The sequence below is a fragment of the Chlorocebus sabaeus genome, chromosome 9 (assembly GCF_047675955.1).
Source record: "Chlorocebus sabaeus isolate Y175 chromosome 9, mChlSab1.0.hap1, whole genome shotgun sequence".
NCBI classification, from domain to species: Eukaryota; Metazoa; Chordata; class Mammalia; order Primates; family Cercopithecidae; genus Chlorocebus; species Chlorocebus sabaeus.
The window spans coordinates 95,192,037-95,218,793 of record NC_132912.1 but is presented as its reverse complement, the minus strand read 5'-3'; the positions used below and the strand labels follow the sequence as shown (position 1 = coordinate 95,218,793).

General features: G+C 41.0%; 1 protein-coding gene across 5 annotated transcripts in view; it reads left to right on the top strand.

Moving 5' to 3' along the window:
• Positions 1-25,708, top strand: part of IDE (insulin degrading enzyme) — a 118,902-nt gene extending 93,194 nt beyond the window's left edge. For 3 of the 5 annotated variants that reach the window (XM_007963563.3, XM_007963562.3, XM_007963561.3), the window contains exons 16-25: positions 2,000-2,110; positions 3,015-3,135; positions 7,656-7,747; positions 8,993-9,104; positions 12,153-12,320; positions 13,979-14,251; positions 16,746-16,807; positions 21,595-21,667; positions 22,351-22,418; positions 23,410-25,708. In XM_007963563.3, coding sequence (XP_007961754.1) covers positions 2,000-2,110; positions 3,015-3,135; positions 7,656-7,747; positions 8,993-9,104; positions 12,153-12,320; positions 13,979-14,251; positions 16,746-16,807; positions 21,595-21,667; positions 22,351-22,418; positions 23,410-23,505 — 1,176 coding nt within the window. In that variant the 3' untranslated portion in view covers positions 23,506-25,708. Of the gene's footprint in view, positions 1-1,999; positions 2,111-3,014; positions 3,136-7,655; positions 7,748-8,992; positions 9,105-12,152; positions 12,321-13,978; positions 14,252-16,745; positions 16,808-20,764; positions 20,905-21,356; positions 21,544-21,594; positions 21,668-22,350; positions 22,419-23,409 lie in introns of those variants that run through there. The other 2 variants (XM_073019173.1, XM_073019175.1) reach the window with 2 other exon arrangements.
• Positions 25,709-26,757: the final 1,049 nt, after the last annotated feature.

The window sequence follows — 26,757 nt, the reverse complement described above, 5'->3', positions numbered from 1 at the left end:
ATTTAAATTCTTACACAAAAGATTTTAGGAGTTTTAAATTATGTATTTTCCAGTGACTTTTTTTTCTTCACATAAATAAATTCTCTGGTAACTTTTGTTTAATGTATAAGAATGTATATTAATCTAACCATTCTCAGAGTCCACAGAAGTTTGAAGCTCAGAGATGAAAATTAGCTCCAAATAGAAAAGTAATCAACTGTTTTCTCTTTTTTCTGTTGATTTTTAGTAGCATATTACCATCAAAACACATAATATTTATTTATGACAAAATGGGTTTTCTGCTAATTGTCAGTCTAGTTCCTCCAGTAGGAAACATGATGTGCTTGCCATGGCCAGTGGCCTTCCCTCCTGCTGAGGTTCTTGCCTATCATCCTGCACAGCATGGAGACTTTCATGATATTCTAGCTGCATTGTATCCTCTACTGCTTTGGGTGCCACCATGTGAAAATATCATGATAGAAATTCTCCATTCCCCACTTTTCAAAATGTTAGGCATTTAGAGACAAAGTAAATCGTGCTGAGTTGGCTGGGCACGGTGGCTCACACCTATAATCCCAGCACTTTGGGAGGCCAAGGCAGGCAGATTGCTTTGAGCTAGGAGTTCAAGACCAACCTCCTAGGCAACATGGTAAGATCCTGTCTCTACAAAAGACACAAAAAAAATTAGCCAGAAGTGGTGGTGCATGCCTGTAGTCCAGCTACTCTGGAGGCTGAGGTGGAAGGATCGTTTGAGTCCACGGAGCAGAAGTTGCAGTCAGCCGAGATTGTACCACTGCACTCCAGCCTGGGTGGTAGAGTCAGACCCTGTCTCAAAAAACAAAAAATGTGCTAAGCCAAGATCCTGATGATACATACAGTGTATCCTTCTTACACATTTGTTTTGCCATTAGCTTTTGGAACAGCAACAGAACTTATCAAATAAGCAAGTGGTTAGAATTGTGGATCCTCCGTGGCACCGTGGCTCGTGCCTGTAATCCCAGCACTTTGGGAGGCTGAGGCAGGTGGATCGCCTGAGGTCAGGAGTCTCACTATGTTGCCCAGGTTGGTCTTAAACTCTTGGGCTCAAGCAATTGTTCCATCTCAGCTTTCCAAGTAGCTGGGACGACATGTACATGCCACTATGCCCTGTGATTTTTATCTTCTTACTTCACCTGTAAAAACCTTAAGCCTGCCATTCGTTAGATATTCTTTTTGAAGAAAAAACTTAGCCACATTCTACAATTAGTTTTATAATGAGAACTTGAATTTTGATGATGTAGTATATGCCACCAGAGTTCGATGTTAGGTGAGTTTACTTACTGTTGATTTTGTTTCAGAAAAGTAAAATTATGCTTTTGGGTATAGAGATTGCTAATGGCCAGGTACTTTGGCTCACACATATAGTTCCAGCTACTTGGGAGACTGAGGCAGGAGGATCACTTGAGCTCAGGAATTTGAGTCTAGCCTGGGTACCCTAGCAAGACCCTGTCTCGAACGAATGAATAAATAAATAAATTTTTTTAAAAAGATGGTTAGGCCTGGGCATGGTGGCTCACACCTGTAATCCCAGCACTTTGGAAAGGCCGAGGCGGGTAGATCACCTGAGGTCAGGAGTTCAAAACCAGCCTGACTAACATGGTGAAACCCCATCTCTACTAAAAATACAAAATATTAGCCGGGCCTGGTGGCGCACATCTGTAATCCCAGCTATTCCGAAGGCTGATACAGGAGAATTGCTTGAACCTGGGAGGCTGAGGTTGCAGTGAACCGAAATCGTGCTGTTGCATTCCAGCCTGGGCAACAAGAGTGAAACTCTATCTCAAAAAAAAAAAAAAGATGGTTAATGTTAGTTTCCTGTTACACTATATTTATATATTTGTGAGACATTAAAGTGAATGTTTCATTTTTTATATGTCTGTTTTTGAATTCTCTACATGTTTAAAAATCAAGTCAAGTTGTTTATTTGGAAGTTGTTTTGTGATATTTTTTAGACTTTTAATACCCTGAATTCTTTCTGTAGCTTTCCGTGAAAGGTTACAATGACAAGCAGCCAATTTTACTAAAGAAGATTATTGAGAAAATGGCTACCTTTGAGATTGATGAAAAAAGATTTGAAATTATCAAAGAAGCAGTAAGTTTTCTGAACCCTGTTTTTTTATTCATAAGATAATATTGCTATGTTAAAAAAAGTTTTCATAATAGCTTTTATAAAAGAAGCAAGGAGGAAAAGAAGCATTCATAACCCTGTTGCAGTCATCTCACCTTGTCTTTGCAAAATCTGATACTCCATCCAGAAAGAAAGCCTAGTTGACTCTTGTGGACACCTGGCCTCTTCTCTGTGGGTGCCAAGAGCTCACTGCAATTCAGAGTTGCAGCTCAAAATTTCAAAGAAAAGTACTTAGTGGCTGTCAGGGCCTCCTTGAATGTTCGATCCCAACCTCCAGTTCAGAAGAACACACAATTCATCAGACTGAGGTCTGCTTTTCCACAAGACCTTGTCACAATAGAGCACACTATTTGGGTTTGACATATCTTCCACTTAAATTCAATTCATATTTGGCCCAGTAATGGAAGTACGGGATGAACAGCTCCTTCTGAAGCTAAACTGTGACCTTTTCTTGTATACCAGAAGAAACTACCATCAGTTTTCAAATAAAGATCCCATATTTTATATGGCTACTTATTTGTGTTGCTTGCTTATGGAGACTTTGGGGATGGCTTTATAGCGTAGAACCTAAAGATTCCAAAAGACATCCCTGAAAACTAGGGATAACTTTCTGAGGGACGAAAGATATCCCATAGTGAAGCACTTATAGTCCGTGTCAGATGCTGAACAAATGAAAAAGCATGCACTTTTATGTAAGGATCGGAGAGGAATAAACCCCATTCTTAATTGTATAACTTCAGAAAGGGGAAAGAAGAAAATATCCTAGTAACACATAGTTTATAGAGAATTGAAATTTGATTATAACTGGACTTTTGGAATGATTTTTAAAAGATTTATAAAATTAATGAAAGCATGTCTCCTTCACTAGTATATGCGATCTCTTAACAATTTCCGGGCTGAACAGCCTCACCAGCATGCCATGTACTACCTGCGCTTGCTGATGACTGAAGTGGCCTGGACTAAAGATGAGTTAAAAGAAGCTCTGGATGGTGAGACTTTCTACTTAAAGATTAATGCTTTTTTCATTTTTTTCCTAAATTCATTTTGGTTTATTCTGATATTGACTGTTTATACTTTTAAATAACTTGTAGTTCTATTAAAACTGGCTGTGCCTATGTTTTATAAAAACAGTGGTGGGCAGGATGGCTATAATTAACAGTAACATATACTTTTAAATAGGTAGAAGAAAGATATTGAACATTCCCAACCCAAACAAATGATAAATAAACTTGAGATGATGGATATGCTTAATACCCTGATGTGATCACTATACGTTGTATGTATATATAATAACATTATTATATACTCTATGAATATCTACAGTTACTATTTCTCAATTTAAAATAAAAGAGAAAAAAATGGTGGCTTTGAAGTGGTTTTTGCATTCAGGCAGGTTAGCCACATTTACTGTTTTTAATCTGGACCTATACCAGTTAATTACGACTATTTTTAGATTTCTGCAGACAGGCTGAGTACGGTGGCACGTACCTGTAATACTAGTACTTTTGGAAGGTGGAGCTTGAGACCAGCTTGGGCAATATAGTGAGACTCTGTCTCTACAACAAATAATAAAAATATTAGCTGGATGTGGTGGCATACACCTGTGGTCCCACTTACTCAAGAGGCTGTGGTGAGAGGATTGCTTACGCCCGGGAAGTTGAGACTACAGTGAGCCATGATTATGCCACTGCACTCCAGCTTGGATGACAGAGCAAGACACTGTCTCTGCCTCCAAAAAAAAAAATTTTTTTTTCTGCAGAGTAAATGCTGTGACCCAAGTACTAACCTTGTTAATAATGAAGGTTTTTTGTTTGTTTGGTTTTTTTTGAAGGCAGAGTCTGCTCTGTTGCCCAGGCTGGAGTGCAGTGGTGCAATCTCAGTTCATCACAACCTCCACCTCCTGGGTTCAAGCGATTCTCCTGCCTCAGCCTCCCAAGTAGCTGGAATTATAGGCGTACACCACCATGCCCGGCAAATTTTTTGTATTTTTAGTAGGGACAGGGTTTCATCATGTTGGCCAGGCTGGTCTTGAACTCCTGACCTCAGCTGATCCATTTGCCTTGGCCTCCCAAAGTGCTGAGATTAGAGGCGTGAGCCACTGCAACCGGTCAATATTGAAGTTTTAAGAAAGGAAAAAGCTTAACTTCAAAGTCTTAACACACAATGTTCAGGCTTTTTTTTTTTTTTTTTTTTTTTTTTTTCCTGCTTTAGCATCCTTAGATCAGTTCAGTTAAAAATTGGAAAATGTATAAAGCCTAAAGAGTCATCTTTTGTTGTTTTTTTTCTAGAATCTCAAGTCTAATTTTCAGGAGTTTGGCTTGAAAATCTGAAATTCCTTTTTTTTTTTTTTTTTTTTTTTGAGGCGGAGTTTCGCTCTGTCGCCCAGGCTGGAGTGCAGTGGCCGGATCTCAGCTCACTGCAAGCTCCGCCTCCCGGGTTCACGCCATTCTCCTGCCTCAGCCTCCCGAGTAGCTGGGACTACAGGCGCCCGCCACCTCGCCCGGCTAGATTTTTGTATTTTTTAGTAGAGACGGGGTTTCACCGGGTTAGCCAGGATGGTCTTGATCTCCTGACCTCGTGATCCGCCCGTCTCGGCCTCCCAAAGTGCTGGGATTACAGGCTTGAGCCACCGCGCCCGGCCGAAAATCTGAAATTCCTTGAGAGCAGTGATTATACCTTCCTACCATACTCCTTCACTTAGTATCTAGTATAATATTATGCCCTCAGTGTGTATCTAATGAATGCCTATTGAATGCAAAGAAATTACTTTCAGGATTTCTTTATTGGGAAAAAATGTAGATTGGTATCACCCTTTATTATTGTTTTAGATTTTTTACTTCTCAACATTACCTCACCAATTAATCTCTCTTCCTGTGTGCTCAGCCATAAGCATTAAAATACAATAAAAAGAATTCTGGGCTGGACGTGGTGGCTCATGCCTCTAATCTCAGCAGCTTTGGGAGGCCGAGGCGGGTGGATCACAAGGTCAAGAGATCGAGACCATTCTGGCCAACATGGTGAAACCCCATCTCTACTAAAAATACAAAAATTAGCTGCGTGTGGTGGCACGCGCCTATAGTCCCAGCTACTTGGGAGGCGGAGATGGGAGAATTGCTTGAACCCGGGAGGCAGAGGTCTCAGTGAGCCGAGATCATCCACTGCACTCTAGCCTGGCAACAGAGAGAGACTCCATCTCAAAAAAAAAAAAAAAAAAAAAGAATTCTGTTGAATGTTTTAATAACCTTTTATGACAAGTTCTTATACTTATGTAACACTATGCTTTTGATGTCTTCAGTGACACAAATGGAGCAAAGTACTGAAAGTCATTATTTTGTTGGTTGCCTCAGGCATTGGATGGGAGGCTAGATTATGAAAATCATTAACTAGAACAGGTGCATTTTTTATCGGGACAATTAATATGTTTTTCTTTGCAAAATGATTATGGTCATATGCAATTAATAGCAAGAATTATACCTTTAAAAAAATACCACACAATTAATTTTAAATGTTTTCCAAAACGAAGACTACTTTTATAATGATCAAAAAGCAAAGGTTTGAGGGTTTTTTTCACCCTTCGTTAGAATCTAGGTCAGATGGCATGTTAATTTTAAGCAGAATAAGCTCTATAGTATCTCAGAGGGATATGGAGGCTTTCTAAATGGATTTTATAAAGATTTTATAAAGTACTTTTTTGGTTTAAATTTTTCTGCTCAAGTAAATAATTATTCCATTTTGATATATATAATCCTACAATAATCCAAAATGGCAGAATGGCTAATTTGGAAACAACTCAGTGTGGGAGGCTGCCTCTCCAGTGACTCTAAATCATTCAGCTATCCAGGTGCCAGGGTAGCAAGAACTTCGGGGTTCAGTGTGGTCCAGCAGCATTTACTGACTGCCTGCCCTGTACCCAGCCCAAGACTCCAGGTGTTGAGATTAACAAATAATCAATTAAACATGGCAAAATCCCATCTCTACAAAAAAATACAAAAATTAGCCAGGCATGGTAGTGCATGCCTGTAGTCCCAGCTACTCAAGAGGCTAAGGCAGGATAATCGCTTGAACCCAGGAGGCGGAGGTTGCACCACTGCACTTCAGCCTGGGTGACAGAGCAAGATTCTGTCTCAAAAATAAATAAATAATAATTTTAAATGATCAATTAAATGGGGTTTCTTTGATGAAGGACCTCCAGTCTGGTGGTGAAGCGTAAATATGAGTAGATCATTTTAATAGAGAGAGACAAGGGGCTAAGTATTGTGATGGAAAGCTGCAGAGTGCTGAGGGAGCCTAGTGAAGAGGACTCCTAAGGCAGTACAGTGGAGTAGAATGAACATCCACTTTGGAACTGACCAAGGATCAAATCCCAGCTCTGCAGTTTACTAGCTTAATGACTTTGAACAACAAACTGAAATTTTCTTAACTTAATTTTCCTATCTTTAAAGTGGGGATAATAGTACCTACTTTATAGTGTGAAAGATAACATCTGTAAAATTCCTGATCTGTGGTAAGCACTTGTTATTTCCATTCCCGTGTTTCTCCTTAAATGTCTGTCACTGATTTTAGCATCCATTGGTAGATCTTGCATGTAGCAATTATTACTATGGTGTCCTAATGGAGAAGGGACAGCTCTTCTTTACAGAAGGATTAAATCAATATATATAAAAAGAATGAGGGAAGTAGAAAAATTGCCATTAGAACTCCGTAGTAATAATTGCTACAGGCAGTAACCACTAATGGATGCTAAAATTAGTGGGTCAAGTTTAAAGAAAAAATATTTGTATAATCTCATTTATTTTTCCCAAAATAAATATTTAGTAATTACAATAGGAAAAATAGGTGTAGATGGGCAAGTGGGCTTTTCCAAATTGCATATAGAGCATATATGAGTTATTAAATTATAAACAAAAGAATAAAATAATACATTTATAGTGAGGACATGTGGCAGATACCACCTTAACCAAGTGATTAGTGTTAACATCACTAAGTACTACAACATATCAACTTCATGAGTCCTCTGACAGGATGCAGTGAGAAAGGTGCATTACCTTTGTGGTATTCTTTGTAGTAATACAGACATGAAATCTAATCGTGAGAAAACACTAGATAAACCCAAATGAGGGACTTCTATAAAATAACTGAACAGTACTCTTCAAAAGTCTTAAGGTCATGAAATATATGGAAAGACTGAAAAACTGTCAGAGATTAGAGAGAACTAAAGACATATGACAGCTAAATGTAACAGAGGGTTGTGGATCAAATCCTGGAATAAAAAAAAAGACAAAAATGGGAAAAATCCAAATAAAGTCTCTACTTTAGTTAATAGTATATACCAATGTTAATTTCTTAGTTTTGATGGTTCTGAAAGATGTTACATTAGGGAAAACTAAGTGGAGTGTTTACAGTAACTCTCTACTATTTTTGCAAATCTTTGGTAAGTCTCAAATTATCTCAAATTTGAAAAAAAAACCCTCATAGGTAGCACTCACTATGTCTTCTTACACCTTTGCAGATGTAACCCTTCCTCGCCTTAAGGCCTTCATACCTCAGCTCCTGTCACGGCTGCACATTGAAGCCCTTCTCCATGGAAACATAACAAAGCAGGTGGGTGGTTGAGGTTTTAGCAGTCTTTTGTGGATCATTGCAAGATATTTTTTCCCTCTAGTCTTTCTCAAGATTGTTAACCAGCATGGTGTGATAAGAAACACATTAGAGTTTACTCAACCCTCTCGCTCTGTGGAGGAAGGTAGAGAGCACAGGGAAAGTAGAATGATGGTGATTAACTGAGGACCTACTTCCATGGCTGCCTCTTCTGCTGTTTCCTACCTTGTGCAATCATAGGAGGAAATGGGAGTAATTATCCCTACTCTGTGTAGGCTGGCATAATTGTATAGTAGATAAGAGCACATGCTGTAGAATCAGACAGCCTGGATTCAAATCCTGGCTCTGCTATATACCAGATCTGTAATCGTTTGAAAATGTCTTAACTCTGTGCTTATCTGTTTTCTTCTCTGTAAAATTAGAGTTATAGAAGCACCTACATCATGTGTGGTAAGGATTAAATAGTACATGATAAGTACTTAGCACATGGAAAGCACTACAAAATTTTCGTGGCAGTCTTGTCTCAAGATCCCTCAGTCTCGGCCTGGTGCAGTGGCTCACACCTGTCATCTCAGTACTTTGGAGGCTGAGGCAGGAGGATTGCTTGAACCCAAGAGTTCGAGAGGAGCTTGGGCAACATAACTCTACAAAAAATTGAAAACCAGCCAGGTGTGGTAGCGCATGCCTGTAGTCCTAGCCACTCAAGAGGCTGAGGCAGGAGGATCTCTTGAGCCTAGAGGTTGAGACTGCAGTGAGTCATGATTGTGCCACTGCACTCCAGCCTGGGTGACAGAACGAAACCCTGTCTCAAAAAAAAAAAAAGATTCTTGGTTCTATCTCCGCTCCAGAACAATATGCCCAAGGTCAGATGCTAATAAGTGGCAGAAGCAAGATTCTTACCAAGGTCATTTTACCTACAATAAAGCCTATGTTTGCCTCCCTTGCTTTTCTGTGACCCCAGGTGTCTGTAGTCAGGATCATTTCACTTGGGACCGTCTTTGGCAGTGCCTTTTTTCCAGCATCAGCATCAGTGTTGATGATTGTTTGGGTGTCTGTTTCTTTCACCACTACCACATTGACTCTATTGCAAAATGACCATACTGACAAACTCAGTTTTTATCCATTTGAATAGGATCAAATGTATTTAAGATTTAAAAATCCACTTTTATGATAAACAAAGCTAGTTTATTTCACAAACAAGATATGTTTATGTTTTTGTAATATACTGGGACATATCTTTTTCCACAGGCTGCATTAGGAATTATGCAGATGGTCGAAGACACCCTTATTGAACATGCTCATACCAAACCTCTCCTTCCAAGTCAGCTGGTTCGGTATAGAGAAGTTCAGCTCCCTGACAGTAAGTAGAGATGCTGTAACTTTGGGAATGGACTACTTTGACATAACAGTGTGGGTGATTACAGGTGGGCTGAATTTGGTATAGTTTTATGCCAAAGATTTACTTGGGAACCTCTATACTTATAGAAGTATGATTAGAGATAGATAATTCAGCCAAAAAAATTTTTGGTAGGAGGGCCAAATAAGTAAAATTGGAGGTAGGCAATAATTTTGAAGAGAATGATACTGGAATTGATGGGTACTTGAATGAACGGGAATTAGGAAGTAAAAGTATCACAGAGCTATTGACTATAAGTCATGAAATAAAATACATTTATAAAAATGGAAACTGGAATTATAATATTTAATTGGAAACCCACAGGATTCTTTGGCAGAAATAGTTTTAGGAAACCCACAGTTGCAGATAACATGTAATCATTACAAGTATACTTTTATAAGGGATTAACAAAGACTTACTGAATTTATATATTGCGGTTTACAATGTTGGGTTACTTTTACATTAACAGTGGTTTCCTCTGATAAAAACTCCTTAAGCATTATTGTCGATATTGTTCAAAACTGTGTAATAGAAGGTATATTAAATGAAGGAAGAGAAGCTTTTTTTTGGCCACGCTTGATTGTTTGGCTGTTCCCTATGCATTAACCATCTGTGCTGCCTTTTCCCCCCAGCTATTTTATCCTCCCAAAATGGTGTTCTCCTTTCCCCCTTCTTCCTCATGGGCCAGTGCCTACATCCTACTTCTCCTTCCAGGCCTATTTTATAAGCTACTTATTCCACTAAACTTTTTCTAAAACTCCCAGCTAGAAATAATCACATCTACCTCTGGACTTGCAGGACAATTTTTCTGAACCTCCCTATTCAAGCTACTTAGCACTTCTCTTGTGTTGGGATTGAAGTGCATCTCCATCTTCTTATTAGACTATATATTCCTTAAAGCCAAAGTCTGTGTCTGTTTCATTTGAGTAGCTTCTAAAGCAACTGGAACATATTATTACTTCAGGATACCTTTGTTGAACACTTAGAGATACGTTGAGCCCAGCTCTTCTATTGTGCATGACCAGTCATCACAGATCTGGTAGTGGTTTATTTCCAACTTTTGCTAGTTTATTCCTCAGTCACTACAACCAGGGCAAGAATCAGGATATGCTGATTCCACTACAATTGGAGAAAGACTCAGGATATGCTGTGCAAGAGCCATAGCAGTTGACTTCAAAGTGAGGCCAGTCTAGAAACAATATTTCAAAGTGAAATTCATCTTTCCTACTTCTTTTGACTCCACTTCCCTCTTTCTGTCTCTTTCCTAGGATCTTATCTCTTTTGCCTCCTAAGTACCCTCCCAAATTTCTCCATGTTCAAAAATAGCCCAGTTCACAGCTCATTCTCAAAATGCTAGGTGGTAGGAAATCATTCTGAATTAGCCAACTAATCAGATGTGAATGCTTTAAATAGTTCTTCACTTAACTCTCCATGGAAAGGCTCTTACTGTTTAAAAATAAAATATTCAGGCCAGGGTGGTGGCTCATGCCTATAATCCCAGCACTTTGGGAGGCCAACGTAAAAAGATTGCTTGAAGCCAGGAATTTGAGACTAGGCTGGGTAACATAGTGAGAACTTGTTTCTACAAAAAATTTAAAATAAAAAAAAATTAGCTGGGCATAGTGGCACACACCTGTAGCTACTTAGGAGGCTGAGGTGAGATGATCACTTGAACCCAGGAGGTTGAGACTGCAGTGAGCCATGATTGTGCCACTGCACTCCAGTCTGGGTGCCAGAGTGAGAGACTGTCTCAAGTGAAAAGGAAAATGTTCAGGCATTATAAAGGGGATGTTTTATTTATCATTTTTTTTTTTATTATGTTTTGAGATGGAGTCTTACTCTGTCACCCAGGCCGGAGTATAGTGGCGCAATGTCAGCTCACTGCAACCAAGGAGATGTTTTAGAATATGTAAGAAAAAGGCCAGGCAACCAGGTGCGGTGGCTCACACCTGTAATCCCAGCACTTTGGGAGGCCGAGGTGGGCAGATCACCTGAGGTCAGGAGTTTGCGACCATCCTGGCCAACGTGGTAAAACCCTGTCTCTACTAAAAACACAAAAATTAGCTGGGCATAATGGCAGGCACCTGTAATCCCGGCTACTCGGGAGGCTGAGGTAGGAGAGTTGCTTGAACCTAGGAGATGGAGGTTGCAGTGAGCTGAGATTGCACCACTGCACTCCAGCCTGGGCGACAGAGCGAGACTCTGTCTCAAAAAAAAAAAAAAAAGAAAAGGGCCAGGTGTGGTGGCCCACGTCTGTAAACCCACCTTTTTGGGAGGCCAAGGCAGGCGGATCACCTGAGATCAGGAGTTCAAGACCAGCCTGGCCAACATGGCAAAACCCTGTATCTACCAAAAATAGAAAAATTAGCCAGGTGTGGTGGCATATGCCTGTAGTCCCAGCTACTCAGGAGGCTGAGGCAGGAGAATTGATTGAATCCGGTAGGCGGAGGTTGCAGTGAGCTGAGATGGCACCACTGCATTCCAGCCTGGGTGACAGAGCAAGACTTTGTCTCAAAAAAAAAAAAATAATAAGGTATGAAAAAGCTAGAAGAATGTGAGGTGGGTGAGGGAGAGAGGCTTACAGGCCACGTTCCTCTCTCTCTGCTTTTTTTGTTTTGTTTTGTTTTTTGAGACAGGGTCTCACTCTGTACCACTGGAGCGCAGTGGTACAGTCACAGCTCACTGCAGCCTCAAACTCCTGGGGTCAAGTGATCCTCCCGCCTCAGCCTCCCAAGTAGCTGGGACTATAAATGTGAGCCATGGTGCTGGCTCCCCTCCTTCTGATGAGAGGTAACTTAGTGCTGCCAATTTATAATCAGAAAGTTTGACTGTTGGTCAAAGTTGGACATGATCAGAAAAGTGAAATCAGTGAACTATAACTCCAGGCTTCTCTACCTCCCTTTTCTATTAATGTCTAAATTATCATCTGTAAGTGTGGGCAGACATAGCATTGACTTTGTTAAACCCCAAATAAGTTTTTGAACTTGCTGCTGTCTTTTTGAAACTTCCTAGGAGGATGGTTTGTTTATCAGCAGAGAAATGAAGTTCACAATAACTGTGGCATCGAGATATACTACCAAACAGACATGCAAAGCACCTCAGAGAATATGTTTCTGGAGCTCTTCTGTCAGATTATCTCGGAACCTTGCTTCAACACCCTGCGCACCAAGGAGCAGTTGGGTGAGATGAAAGTGGGGAAATAGCAGGGTGCTGTAGACTTTGATGAATTATTTTCCCTGTAAAACATTTTCACCTGACAGTGTCTCAGGCATGCTGTACTTAGACTTGAGAAAACCTTGTTACAGAGAATCCACTTCTAAAAGATAAGCAATCACTATCTTATGGACAGTAAAGCAATTCTTTATGAGATGATACTGTATATTACATACATGTCAATAAAAGGCATTTTAGGTGGGGGGAAAGGATACTAAGGACAAGCTTATGGGTAGCAAGATGAGAAACAAGCCATCCAGAGGAGCTTAGATTCACTAAAGTTTGAGTTCCTTGAGGGCAGGTATTATCTCTCATTCATCTTTATATCCCAAGCCTGGAACATACAGAAGGTACTCAGCAAGTGTTTGCAGTTTTAAACATTGTTAAAAGTCTGGAGGTCCTGGCAGATTTGATCAATGAGGAAAAAAGTTCAAAGAAGCCCCAGTAATGACAGAAAGAAACCAGTGAAAAAAGGATGAGTCTCTCCAAGTACCCGTCATTGTTTAAATACCCATTGTGCTAGGTGCTGGACACGGAAAATGGATGCTCTGGATGGCCCTTCCTTTCAAGGAGCTCACAGTCAAATCAGGATGGCAGGCCTGTAGAGGAATAATTTTAGTACAGCATGGTAAATATTATTATAGGAGCTCAAACTATTGGCCGGGCACAGTGGCTCACGCCTGTAATCCCAGCACTTTGGGAGGCTGAGGCAGGTGGATCACCTGAGGTCAGGAGTTCAAGACCAGACTGGCCAACATGGTTGAGACCCCATCTCTACTAAAAATACAAAAATTAACTGGGCATGGTGGTGCATGCCTTTAATCCCAACTACTCAGGAGGCTGAGGCAGAGAATCACTTGAACCCAGGAGGCAGAGTTTGCAGTGAGCGGAGATCGTGCCACTGCACTCCAGCTTGGGTGACAGAGCGAGATTCCATCTCAAAAAAATCAAACTATGAATGGCTATGTTGAAGAAAGAAACTTCCTCAGAAGTGAGACCCAGAGGCACCACAGCTGTTGGAGGTGGTGGGTCAGGGCAGGGCAGCTGAAGGAGATAAGCCAAGAGCTTGGTTTTGAAAAGGTGTTGAAGGGAGGTAGTGCATGGCCTCATGAGATAACATGGAAGTATGACTTTTAGTTAGCTTGATCTCTAGAGAGTTGCATTCTGAATTAATTGGTTTAGGAATGGATTACTTAACAAGAAATACAGTAGGATAGCCAGGTTCATATGCTGAACTTGGATGTTAAAGAAAACACAGCTAAGACTGTGACTAAGGAATGAAAATGAGTCCAGCATTTTATAGTCTAGGAGTAACTTTAGCATAAATTGAAGAGGATTAGCTAGCAGAGAATGAGGAATGACAAGATGGGAGTTTGAATAACGAATAGGATTTTTTTTCCTAAGAAGAAGAAAAAGTCATCTCCAACTTTGTAATCCTTCAGAGAGCTCCTCTGCTCTGTCCTTAGGAACTGAAACTATCTTAAGTGCTCATATTTCTTTAAGAGGTGAGTAATCTAAAACCTTAAACTAGATTTTATTTGCTGAGACAGGTTAGTTTTTAAAGGATTAAAAATGACCCAGGTCTCAAATGCCAAGGTCCTGACTGGCTGATATCTGCGTTTCAGGCTATATCGTCTTCAGTGGGCCACGTCGAGCCAATGGCATACAGGGCCTGCGATTCATCATCCAGTCAGAAAAGCCACCTCACTACCTAGAAAGCAGAGTGGAAGCTTTCTTAATTACCATGGAAAAGTCCATAGAGGACATGACAGAAGAGGCCTTCCAAAAACACATTCAAGCATTAGCAATTCGTCGACTAGACAAACCAAAGAAGCTATCTGCAGAGTGTGCTAAATATTGGGGAGAAATCATCTCCCAGCAATATCATTTTGACAGAGGTAAGGTAAAATTAGGGCCCCAACATTTATGGCATTCAAGTAACATTTGATTAAGGCCATTCTACAAAATGGTATTCATTTTGTAGGTGATATTCCATTACCTATTTGGGGAGTTGGGGTCGGGGGATGGCTGGCACTTCTAAAGAACTGTTACTTAATTTAACTCCAGTTTTCTATTAGAAACCTTATCTCTTTTTTTCCTCCAAACCTAGACGTGGATCTACCCATATCTCACAATAAAGTATTAATAATAATTCAATTTCATGTTTTCGTTTCATCAGTGTATCCTAAGATTCTGATCACAGATACCTAAGTATCTATTTCCCATAATACTAAAAAAATGAGATAATACCAGATTGAACCCCTTTGAGGCAAATGCTACCCTTGAGCCACAGGAGATTTGCCTATAGGAATCTCCAAAGATTTTTCACTCCTTTCAGATTTGGGAGAGCTGTGATTCTTGAAGTCTCCTGTCTTGAATCAGCTTCCTTTCACCTCGCTTCTAGAGCATAGATTAACAATGGATTGTGCCAAGCTGTACTAGAAGTCAGGGGATGTGGGTTGTGTTCTTACTCTGACACCAACAAGCTAAAATTCTTGGTCAAGACACCGTTTTTGGACCTCAGTTTCCTTACCTATAATTTTTATTTTTGTTTTGTTCTTTCAGACAGTATCTCACTCTGTCAGCCAGGCTTGAGTGCAGTGTGTCATCATAGCTCACCGTAGCCTTGAATTCCTAGGCTCAAGCAATTCTCCTGCCTCAGACCCCCAAAGTGCTGGGATTACAGGCATGAGCCACCATGTCCAGCCTACCTATAATTTATCTGGCAGTTGGATTCACTATTAATGATAATAGTATCATTTATTGAGCATTTACCATGTACTAGCATTGTGTTATTGTCATATATCTTTTTCCTAATTCTCACTGCAGCCCTATTAAGTAGTTATTATCCCCCATTTCCAGATGAGGAAACTGAGGCTCAGAAAAGTTGAGATGACTGGCCAGGATCCAAAAGCTCATAACCAGACAGCCAGGATGTGAATCCAGGCTGGCCTGGCTCCTGAGCCAAGGCTCTTACCCATTGCACTATATCCACTTACTTTTTTTTTTTTTTTTTTTTTTTTTTTTTTTTTTTTTTTTTTTTTTTTTTTTGAGACGGAGTTTCGCTCTTGTTGCCCAGACTGGAGTGCAATGGCACAATCTCTGGCTCACCGCAACCTCTGCCTCCCGGGTTCAAGCAGTTCTCCTGCCTTAGCCTCCCAAGTAGCTGGGATTACAGGCATGTGCCACCACTTTGGTTTTTTTTGTAGAGATGGGGTTTCTCCATGTTGGTCAGGGTGGTCTCGAACTCCCAACCTTAGGTGATCCCCTCGCCTTGGCTTCCCAAAGTGCTGGGATTACAGGTGTGAGCCACTGCACCTGGCCCTTTTTTTTTTTTTTTTTTCTGAGACAATTTTGCTTTGTCACCCAGGCTGGAGTACAGTGATGTGATCTTGGCTCACTGCAACCTCTGCTTCCCGGGTTCGGGTGATTCTCATGTCTCAGCCTCCCCCAGATAGCTAGGACTACAGGTGCACTCCACTACACCTGGCTAATTTTTATATTTTTAATGGAGATGGGGTTTCACCGTGTTGGCCAGGCTGGTCTCAAACTTCTGGCCTCGAGTGATCCACCCACCTTGGCCTCCCAAAGTGCTGGGATTACAGGCATGAGCCACTGTGCCCAGCCAGCACCCACTTTTATTTGAAATCAAAGCAAATGGTCACTTTAAAATGTGGATGCTTGACTGGGCACGGTAGCTCACGCCTGTAATCCCAACACTTTGGGAGGCTGAGGTGAGCAGATCGTGAGGTAGGAGATCAAGACCATCCTGGCTAACACGGTGAAACCCCATCTCTGCTAAAAATAAAAAAAAAAAAAATAGCTGGGCATGGTGGCAGGTGCCTATAGTCCCAGCGACTTGGGAGGCTGAGGCAGGAGAATGGCATGAACCCAGGAGGTGGAGCTTATAGGGAGCCGAGATTGCACCTCTGTACTACAGCCTGGGCAACGGAGTAAGACTCCATCTCAAAAAAAAAAAAAAATGTGGATACTTGGCCAGATGCAATGGCTCACGCCTATAATCCCAGCACTTTGGGAGGCTGAGGTCGATAGATCACTTGAGGTCAAGAGTTCAAGACCAGCCTAGCCAACATGGCAAAACGCAGTCTCTACTAAAAATACAAAAATTACCCAGACGTGTTGGTTTGTACCTGTAATCCCAGCTACTCAGGAGGAGGGCAGGAGAATCACTTGAACCCAGGAGGCAGAGGTTGCAGTGAGCCAAGATCGAGCCACTGCACTCCAGTGTGGACGACAGAGTGAAACTCTATCTCAAAAAATATATATGGATACTTAAGAGTCTTGGAGTGAAGTATATTGTCATTTAGTGTGCTGTTCTGGGCTACTTCATATGGAAATGTTAGTAAAAATATTGTTTGATTACTTTTTCAGATAACACTGAAGTTGCATATTTAAAGACACTTACCAAGGAAGATATCATCAAATTCTACAAGGTAAGTCAAATTCATATATTTAGATTTTGACTTATAAGAAAGTATTGTAGGGCTGGGTATGGTGGCCTACACCTGTAATCCCAGCACTTTGGGAGGCCAAGGCGGAAGGATCACTTAAGGTCAGGAGTTAAAGACGAGCCTGGCCAACATGGTGAAACCCCGTCTCTACTAAAAATACAAAAATTAGCTGGGTGTGGTGGCATACGCCTGTAATCCCAGCTACTCAGGAGGCTGAAGCATGAGAATCACTTGAACCTGGGAGGCAGAGGTTGCAGTGAGTGGAAATCGCTCCACTGCACTCCAGCCTGGGTGACAGAGCGAAACTGTGCCTCAAAAAAACCAAAACACCTATTGTATGTGCTATATTGTGTGTTGCTGCTTTGAAGCCATTCAGGCTGGATTTATGAAGGTGTTTTTGTGGATTTAAGTTTTTTGACACAAACACTTAATGACTTTTAGAATAAAGACAGTTTTTATTGAACCAAGTACTGTTTTCCTCTCCCTCTAAACCAAGTTTGCCGAACCTGCAGCCTGTGGGCCACATGCAGCCCACATTATGAGATGTTTTGCGAAATTTTTTTTTTTGTTCTAGCTTATCAGCTATTGTTAGTGTATTTTACGTGTGGCCTGTGACAATTCTCCCAGTGTGGCCCAAGGAAGTCAAAAGATTGACCCATGCTCTAAACCAAGGACTGTGACAGCCCTTCCTGACTTCCAAATCTACCTTTTTAGGCACGCTTTCAGTTTCTTCTCTCTGTTCTCCACCCTACTCTGCAAAGAATATTGCTGAGTTTGTTTGGTGGGAAGGAAGAACAAAGAAAACAAAAGAACTTGAGAATCAGATTATTTTCCAAGCTCTGACAACTATAAATTGTCTTCACCCATTTAGGTGCCACTATGGCTGCTTTTTAAAATAAATGATTACTCACCTTTGAATCATGGTCAGAGATATAATAAGTTTTACATGCTTGTGCTCACTGAGGAAGTTTATCAAAAGGAAAGGGAGGCACCACCATTAAAGTCTTTTCAGCAAGCTTTAAGAGATTCACACCGGCTGGGCACGGTGGCTCACGCCTGTAATCCCAGCACTTTGGGAGGCTGAATTGGGTGAATCACGAGGTCAGGAGTTCAAGACCAGTGTGGCCAACATAGTGAAACCCTGTATCTACTAAAAATAAAAATAAAAAATTAGCCGGGTGTGGTGGTGGGTGCCTGTAATCCTAGCTACTCAGGAGACTGAGGCAGGAGAATCGCTTGAATCTGGCAGGCAGAGGTTGCAGCGAGCTGAGATCGCACCACTGCACGCCAGCCTGGGCGACAGTGCGAGACTCTGTCTCAAAAAAAAAACAAAACAAAGAGGTTCATACCATCTAAATCTTCCCCTCTATAAAAATTCTTAAGAAGGACAGCAAAATTTCCATTAAGTAGGTATATTAATGTGTAATAAGTATACTAAATGCAAAAATTCAAAATGTATGCTGCAATGGAATTGTACCTAAAGTGTTACATATATTTTTTGTAATATATTGGGGCCTCTAGTTTGTGTAAAATACTTGTATGCCTGTTTTTCACAATAAGGAGCAAAATTATACTCTGTGATTACTATAGTACCTTAGAATTGTCCCTTAATGTTCTAGCCATTTCTGGTTTGTCATTAGGTTGTTTGGTCGGGGACTCGTCCCCCCTGTGCCCACATCCTTTTAGAGAGATACTGTACTTTATGGTATTTTTTTCTAGGGATGTATTATAGCTGCCAGCACAGGAATCAGTGCTTACAGTTCTCATTAGAATGACTTTGTGAAGTTAGTGGTACAATGAGGCTTGATCACATTTTTTCCTATACTAGGGTTTCTAATGTTTATGTAATTCACCACTCCTAGTGCTGAGTGAGAGGATAAGGAAAAAGTAACCGTCTTTGACCAAAAGGTGCTGATTAGTTTCTTTGAGGAAAATGGTGATTTTGTATCATCCATGAGTTGGTTGCACCTCTCCCCGCAACTCTTCTGCAAAAATATTAAGGCTGTTTGCAAACAAGTATTAATATAGCTGGTATCACTTTAACAATAAGAAAAGGAGATTATAGTTTCAGAATTGAGCAGCAAAAGCCGGTATTTTGAATGCATCTTTTGCAGCAATGAGATTTCACCCATTTTGGCTATGAAAATGAATGGCTAGACAAGGTATTTTCTTTACGTCATGGCTCCCTTTGCATTGTATAGAGGAAGAGAAGAGTCTCATCTAAATTACTCTTGTTATTCTGCAATAATAGCCTGTAGTCCCAGCTGCTGGGGAGGCTGAGACAGAAAGATCGCTAGAGCCCAGGAGTTCAAGACCAACCTTGGAAACATAGCTAGACCCTGCTTCAAAAAAAAGAGAGAGGGGCTGGGTGTGGTAGCTCACGCCTGTAATCCCAGCACTTTGGGAGGCGGAGGTGGGTGGATCACGAGGTCAGGAGTTCAAGACCAACCTGGCCAACATGGTGAAACCCCGTCTCTACTAAAAATACAAAATTAGCCGGGCATGGTGATGCACGCCTTTAATCCCAGCTACTCAGGAACCTGAGGCAGGAGAATCGCTTGAACCCAGAAGGCAGAGGTTGCAGTGAGCCAAGATTGCACCACTGCACTCCAGCCTAGGCGACAGAGCGAGATTTCGTCTCAAAAACAAACAAACAAATAAAAAACAGAGAGTATTTATAACCAGGCTTCAGCTAAGTTTAGGATAGCATTTCCCTAGCTGTGTTCCATGGTATGCAAGACATTAATAGGGGTACCTAGGAAAGGGATTTCATGATCATAGAAGTTTGGGAAAGACGATTCCCATTCTTAGAGAATCACAGAGTGTGTTGGTATTGTAGAAATTGTAAGAAGTCCCACAGTAAAGACTTTAGCCTGCATTTATTTAATTTTGACTAACATTTTCTAAACTGATTTCACCATGCATCCTTTTTTACACAGAATACCTATAAATATCTCCTGGGACTGTAGTGTTCCTTAGAACATATTAATAGTTTGCAAGAAGGTGCAGTTGTTTGTTTTTAGAAAAATGAGGATTGTCCAGAGTTGGTCAGAAAATTGGGAACAATCTGAAACTGGAGAGGGTATTCTGCTGTCTGCTGATGTGGGTAGACAAGCGGGTAATGAAGGTTTGGGTGACAGGAGATGGAGGAGAGATCTTTGAAAGCAAACTTTTTACTCCGGTAAGATGAAGTTCTTAGATGAGGTACTACATGTTAATAGAGGCAGACCTGGGCTGAGCTCCTGGAAAAGAGGCTGGAGAGGTCAGAGCAGGCCTGTGAGAATCTGGGCTGTTTTGCCTGCTGGCGGGGAGTAGAGCGGGGAGCCATGGGCAGGTTTGCTGTGCAACATCAACAGGGCTTCCTTGCACACAGGACCAGGCTTATTAGTAACTGCTCAGTTACTAGTAACTGATTAGCAACTGCTCAGTTACTGGTAACTAAATTAGCAACTGCTCAGTTACTAATAACTAATAACCGTTATTAGGAAGTAACTGTTGAGTGGATTTGGTTTGGCTGATGATTTCTCCGCTCTAAGGATATGAAACGTTGCTTATGGCTAAGACATCAGAGGAACTTTGTCACAATTTGTACCCCATTAGAAAAGACAGTAAAAGTCTGCTGTTCAGGGAAAGGTTGGGACATACTTCCCTACAGGATCCACCTGCCAACCTAGCACTGCTGGCGTTCATGGTAGTAACTAAGGGGAATCCCTCCAAGCAGCATGGTGGAATGGAGAGAGCAAGCAGACTCCAGCTTCTGACACCATCACCTATGAACTGTGTGACCCATGTAATTCACGTAAGCTGCTGTGTCTTAGAGCCTCTAAAGTAAGAATCATCATGATGCTTAGTTCACAGAGAATTAAGTGAGCTGACATAGGAGAGTGCCTGATATAATGCAGGACTCAGTAATTGTTAGTTTCCTTTCTCTTTTGGTAGATGAACCACAGTTTACAAGCAGAATCTGAGAAGGTTCTTAGAGGAGCAGGCGTTGTGCTTGTCCCTGTCTAAGCTCAGACCATTGTCTCTGTAGACACTAAAGATCACCAGGTACAGCCCTGCACAGCCCAGCCCAGTGAGTACTAAGCTAGGGTGTGAATCCTAGCTCAGGCACTTATCAGCTGTAGGACTTTGAGCAATTTTTTAATCTCCTTGGATTCAGTTTTCTCATCTATAAAATTGGGTTAAGAATAATTATTTCCTTAGAGTAAGAAAAGGAAAGGGAAAAAAAAAAGAATAATTCTTGCCTGCCTTGCTAAATATTTGTAGAGCTTAAATAACATAAATGAGGAGAAAGAAAGGGAAGTATCTTTTCTTTCTCTTTTCTTTTTTTTTTTTTTTTTTTTTTTTTTTTTGAGACAGAGTCTTGCTCTGTCACCCAGGCTAGAGTGCAGTGGCATGATCTTGGCTCACCGCACATGGCATACTTTGCCTCCTGGTGTCAGGCAATCCTCCCACCTCAGCCTCCCAAGTATCTGGGATTACAAGCATGTACCACCACATCTGGCTAATTGTTTTATTTTTGGTAAAGACAGGGTTTCACTATGTTGGCCAAGCTGGTCTCGAACTCCTGACCTCAAGTGATCCACCTGCCTCGGCCTCCCAAAGTGCTGGGATTACAGGCATGAGCCACCGCACCCGGCCAGAAAGGGAAGCATCTTTTCTATATCTGACTGCGTGATAGCTGAGTCTTCATAGTCATCAGAGAACACCTCAATGTAAGTTCTTTAGTGGAGCAAAAGGGTGACCCCGCTCTTCTTTCTGCCTAGGAAATGTTGGCAGTAGATGCCCCAAGGAGACATAAGGTATCCGTCCATGTTCTTGCCAGGGAAATGGATTCTTGTAAGTATTAAATATTGCCTTTTTAGGCTCATGTTGAGCCATCTGATGGTTGGCCTTTGTCATAGCTACATGCCTTATAGAACACCAGAAAGTAAAAGAGGTAGAGAACGGAAACTGGAGATAATGCCTGCAGATAATAAGGGGAAAAGAGAAATGAGGCAGTGAAGGAGAGAGCCAGTACCAGGTGACAGAATGCTGAGCTAGCCACAGCATCACAGGAAAACACAGAGGCTTGCTGTTGGGATGTCTCCAAAGAGGCTGCATGAACCACTGCATGTGGGGAGTATGGGTAAGCAAGCTAACTTCCCAGTCCTTCTTGCTTCCTGGCTTTTACTGGCCAAAGTTTGTCCTGTGGCCATTAACTCCCCTGGCTTTCTGGGCAGTTTTACTAGGTCCTTCTGGGTGGCCAGAAAGTCACAGTAGACCTGGGCACTAAAACTGCTGTGGCCAAAGTTTTATGACCTCAGGAATATCATGAGCCATCACTGGGTGGCTCTGGATAGAAGGCAGGACAGGTACTTAAGGCCTTGGGTAGCAGGCAACCTTGAGAGGATCTGAGAAGTACATGAACGGGGCCTGGTGCAGTGTTTTTAATTAACTGAGTCTGGTTTAGATTTTTTTTAGTTGTTCTCGTGTGATAGTATCAGTAAGTACAAAGTATTAAACCTTTTATTTTCTTATAGGTCCTGTTGTTGGAGAGTTCCCATGTCAAAATGATATAAATTTGTCACAAGCACCAGCCTTGCCACAAGTAAGAAATATAAATGTTATGTTAGATTGTACTGACAGAGGACTTTCTATTTAGAAGAAACAGCTTGTTGTTTTGTTGTTGTTGTTATTGTTTTGAGATGAAGTCTCACTCAGTCACCCAGGCTGGAGTGCCGTGGTGCGATCTCAGCTCACTGCAACCTCCACCTCTCAGGTTCAAGCGATTCTCCTGCCTCAGCCTCTTGAGTAGCTGGGATTACAGGCATACGCCACCACGCCCAGCTAGTTTTTGTATTTTTAGTAGAGGCGGGGTTTCACCATGTTGGCCAGGCTGGTCTTGCACTGCTGACCTCAAGTGATGATCCACCCGCCTCGGCCTCCCAGAGTGCTGGGATTACAGGCACGAGACACCGTGCCCGGCCGGAAGAGGCTTGTTCATCGGGACACTGATGAACTAAAAGTTTCACGTCACCAGGTGTTGGAGCTTCTACTTTAGTTCTTCCCTGAACATCTAGTCACTCAGCCTCTACCCTTGTCTGCCTTTGCCTCCTGTTGGAACAGTTGTGTTATTTTACAATGTATCATCTCTGGCTACATCTGTTCCCAGCACTGAATATTGGAGAGAGACTTCTTAGTCTCTCCCATGTTACCTGCATATTTTAATCATCTAGAAAGATTGACATTCACTTGCAAGAGGAGGAAACTGGCAGTGTAACTAGGCTCTTTGTGGGTGGGCACATCAGCCTCTGCTACTCTGCTGAAGCCTTGATGCTAGGCCTCTAAGTCCCTGGTGAACCAGCCCTTGTTTGCCCAGAGGAAAACCAAAAGGACTAAGGACACTTACCATAGGTTTGTACAGACCAACTCATGACCCTCCAGACCTACTGATCCAGAAGAAAAGGTCAGCAGATCGTGATACATGGGTTATTAAGTTATTAGAACTGAGGTGTGCTCCCAGTGTCCCCCAGAAAAGTCGATGTCCTTATTCTGATTTTTAGGTTAAATACACTAAAAGGAAACTTTTTTCTTTGCAGCCTGAAGTGATTCAGAACATGACCGAATTCAAGCGTGGTTTGCCACTGTTTCCCCTTGTGAAACCACATATTAACTTCATGGCTGCAAAACTCTGAAGATTCCCCATGCGTGGGAAAGTGCAAGTGGATGCATTCCTGAGTCTTCCAGAGCCTAGGAAAATCATCTTGGCCACTTTAATAGTTTCTGATTCATTATTAGAGAAACAAACTGAAAAGTTGTCAAATGTCATTATGTAGAAATATTATAAATCCAAAGTAATTAAATTACAAAATCTTATAGATGTAGAATATTTTTTAAATACATGCCTCTTAAATATTTTAAAATTTTTCTTTTCATTACTGAGAGAAATTTCCCCTATATAACAATGCTTAAAATGAATGCTATTCCTGTAGAATCTTCCTTCCCTATTCTGTAAAATAGTCACTTGTCCGAAGAAAGTAAAAGTTAGTTCTTTTCTAAAAGCCTCCTAGGTTGACATAGAAGGCTTCACAACATTTAGAAAGTAATACCTTTTTAAAAATTGATCCTCAAATTTGCTTTCTACTTGATGGTTTCATGTAAATCAGTGGAAAACATTACATTTGGCAGATGATAAAGCAATGTAATCTTCTTTTACTAGTGAAATTGCTGGTTATATAAGGCATGGTTTTAATCTTTTTATAAAATTTGAACATGTTTTTTATTCCAACTAGTAAAATGCTAGAAAACCCTACTTATTTACAATGCTAGAAATACAGACTTACCTTACATCAATTTTGTCCTAAACCGAATTTCTCAGGATTACTGTGGTTTCTTTCATTCTGGTTGAATTATATTGACCTTCTTCTTCATAGTTGGTTTGCAGTGTTCCATGAGTTTTACTTTTCCTCATCAACATATTGCTTTAACACAACATATTTATTTAACACATACAAATAGGGTCAATTTCAGATCCTACTGAGTGTGTGACATGCTTTTCCAACATCAGCTTTTTGTAACCACCTGTATAACTTTTTATTACAGTGAAATTGCAGTCAGTATGTGAACCAAAATATCTTGCCCCTTTATGAATTTAAAAGGCAGCAAATACAAAGTCACCTTTTTGGAAATATAAAAAATAAAGCCTTGCATTCTTATATAGCAGGTCTTCATAAGACTCTAAAATTCCTTGTTGCTACCAGTCTAATCTTGCCTTAAATGTTAAGTTATTTTTTTGAATATATAAATATAAACACATACACAGATGATGACTGGAGTGGACTTTTAAAAAAATATTTTTTTCATGAGATACTATTTTAGGTGAAATTGTTACTGTAGATTTAACAGCTGTTTTGAAATATTTACTGTTATTAAAACTTGCTTCAAGAGAAATTGTGAATATATTTCCATATACAAGCACTAGTAACAGTAAGTGGCCCTGTCATCCACTAACTCAGGCACAGTAAAGAATGGCATTTTCAAAGGACATTTTACCTCCCCATATGATTTGATTGGCTAGGACTTTCTTCTGTAGAGTCGTATCTTTTCACATCTTAAGTTTTTACATTTGCCATTTTCCAAATCTCAATTTGGGGCAAGAACGACATAGTCACAACTATGGACCTGCTTTCAAAAGCGGGGCTCCATTTCTACTGTCAGATCAGTGTGGTGCTGTGACCATGTTTTTATCCCTACTTCCAAGAATCTCCTTGTATGAAGCCTGTCTTTGTCCATCGGAAGGTGTATGAAATCACTTCCTTCTGGTTTTATGCATTTGTAGACTATGCAGCTTTTCATTAAACTGCAAGTATATACAAGACAGATCTAAAATTAGGCCTGAGTGTTCCAATCCACCACTGTACTAGTAAATAAAAATCCACCTACCTTTTATGTGGAAAATTATGTGCTATTGAGTAACTTTTAGCTCTTTTTAAAAAGTGGGTGAAATTTAAGTGTCTTTTTTTATGAGAATGACACATGAAGAGATCTGAGAGCAATCTCATGTAGTCTTCCATGAACCTGCAATTGTTGTTTAGTATGCGTCAGCATTTTCCAGTTTCCAGGTTGGATCTAGAGCTGCTGTTGATCACTCAGGCATACTAATGGATTCATTTAGATGGGTCCAAGCTGCAGTCCATGAGCAATAACAGACTACCCCATATACTGCAGTTTACTCAGTGCTTAGTAAATGAGATTTGTGGAACTAAGTTATTGGTTACCTGAGGCTTCTTAAGAAAGTCTTCTTTTTTGACCAGTTGATGTGAAAGAGGGAGCATGTGACACAGCCAGTATGGTGGAGTGCTAGGGTTATCCTGTTTACAATAAATTGCCTGAATTTCACCTCTGGAGTCTGCATTTGTATTATTTTTCCAGTTTTACTGAAATAGTACAGTGGCTAGTTTTCAGCCTACCTCTCAACATCTCAGTTTGACCAGATTTCTTGCTTTCATTGTTCATAATGCAGAAAGCAGTGAATTATATTAACATTTTTAAAGTGTTTCTGAGTAACAATGATTTTTGTCAAATAGAAGACTCAATTTCACAACCTTAAGAATAGATCACTTTTGTAAAACAAGAATCTCAGTATTTGATGTTGGATTCCTTGCTGTGAGTATTGTCACTGGTACTCCAAACCCAGAAAGATTTGTTCCTACCCTTACAGGGACAAAAATAAAACGGATAGAAAGACAAAATATTTCTCTCCTCTACAATGAGTCCTTACATCTTCTTGCCACATCTCCAGCTGCAGGTTAGGCAGATATCTTGTTCAATCTCTGTCTTCTTGATCCCTGTCAAAATAATTTTTCTACTCATGTAGTGGCCAGCTGGCTCAGGCAGGCATTTCAAGAGGAAATCTGCTTGTTCCTCACTTTCCAGCCTAGGACAGTCAGCATTGTGCTCAGGGATGATGCGGCAGCCCCACACAGAGGTCAAGAGCAACCCCAGGATTTATGAGTTGGGACAGTTGTGCTCTCATTCTCGGGGGACTCAGCTGGCTCCCCTGTTGCTTTTTGTTTTTTTGTTTCGTTTTGTTTTGTTTTGTTTTTTTGAGACAGAGTCTCGCTCTTTCGGCCAGGCTAGAGTGCAGTGGTGCGATCTTGGCTCACTGCAACCCCCGCCTCCCAGGTCCCAGCGATTCTCCTGCCTCAGCCTCTGCAGTAGGTAGGATTACCGTGCACACCGCTTTGCTCGGCTACTTTTTTGTATTTTTAGTAGAGATGGGGTTTTGCCATGTTGGCCAGGCTGGTCTCAAATTCCTGACCTCAGATGATCCACCTGCCTTGGCCTCCTAAAGTGCTGGGATTACAGGCATGAGCCACAGGCATGCACCCAGACACTTTTTTAAAGACAGGCTCTCTGTCACCCAGGCTGAAGTGTAGTGGTGTGAT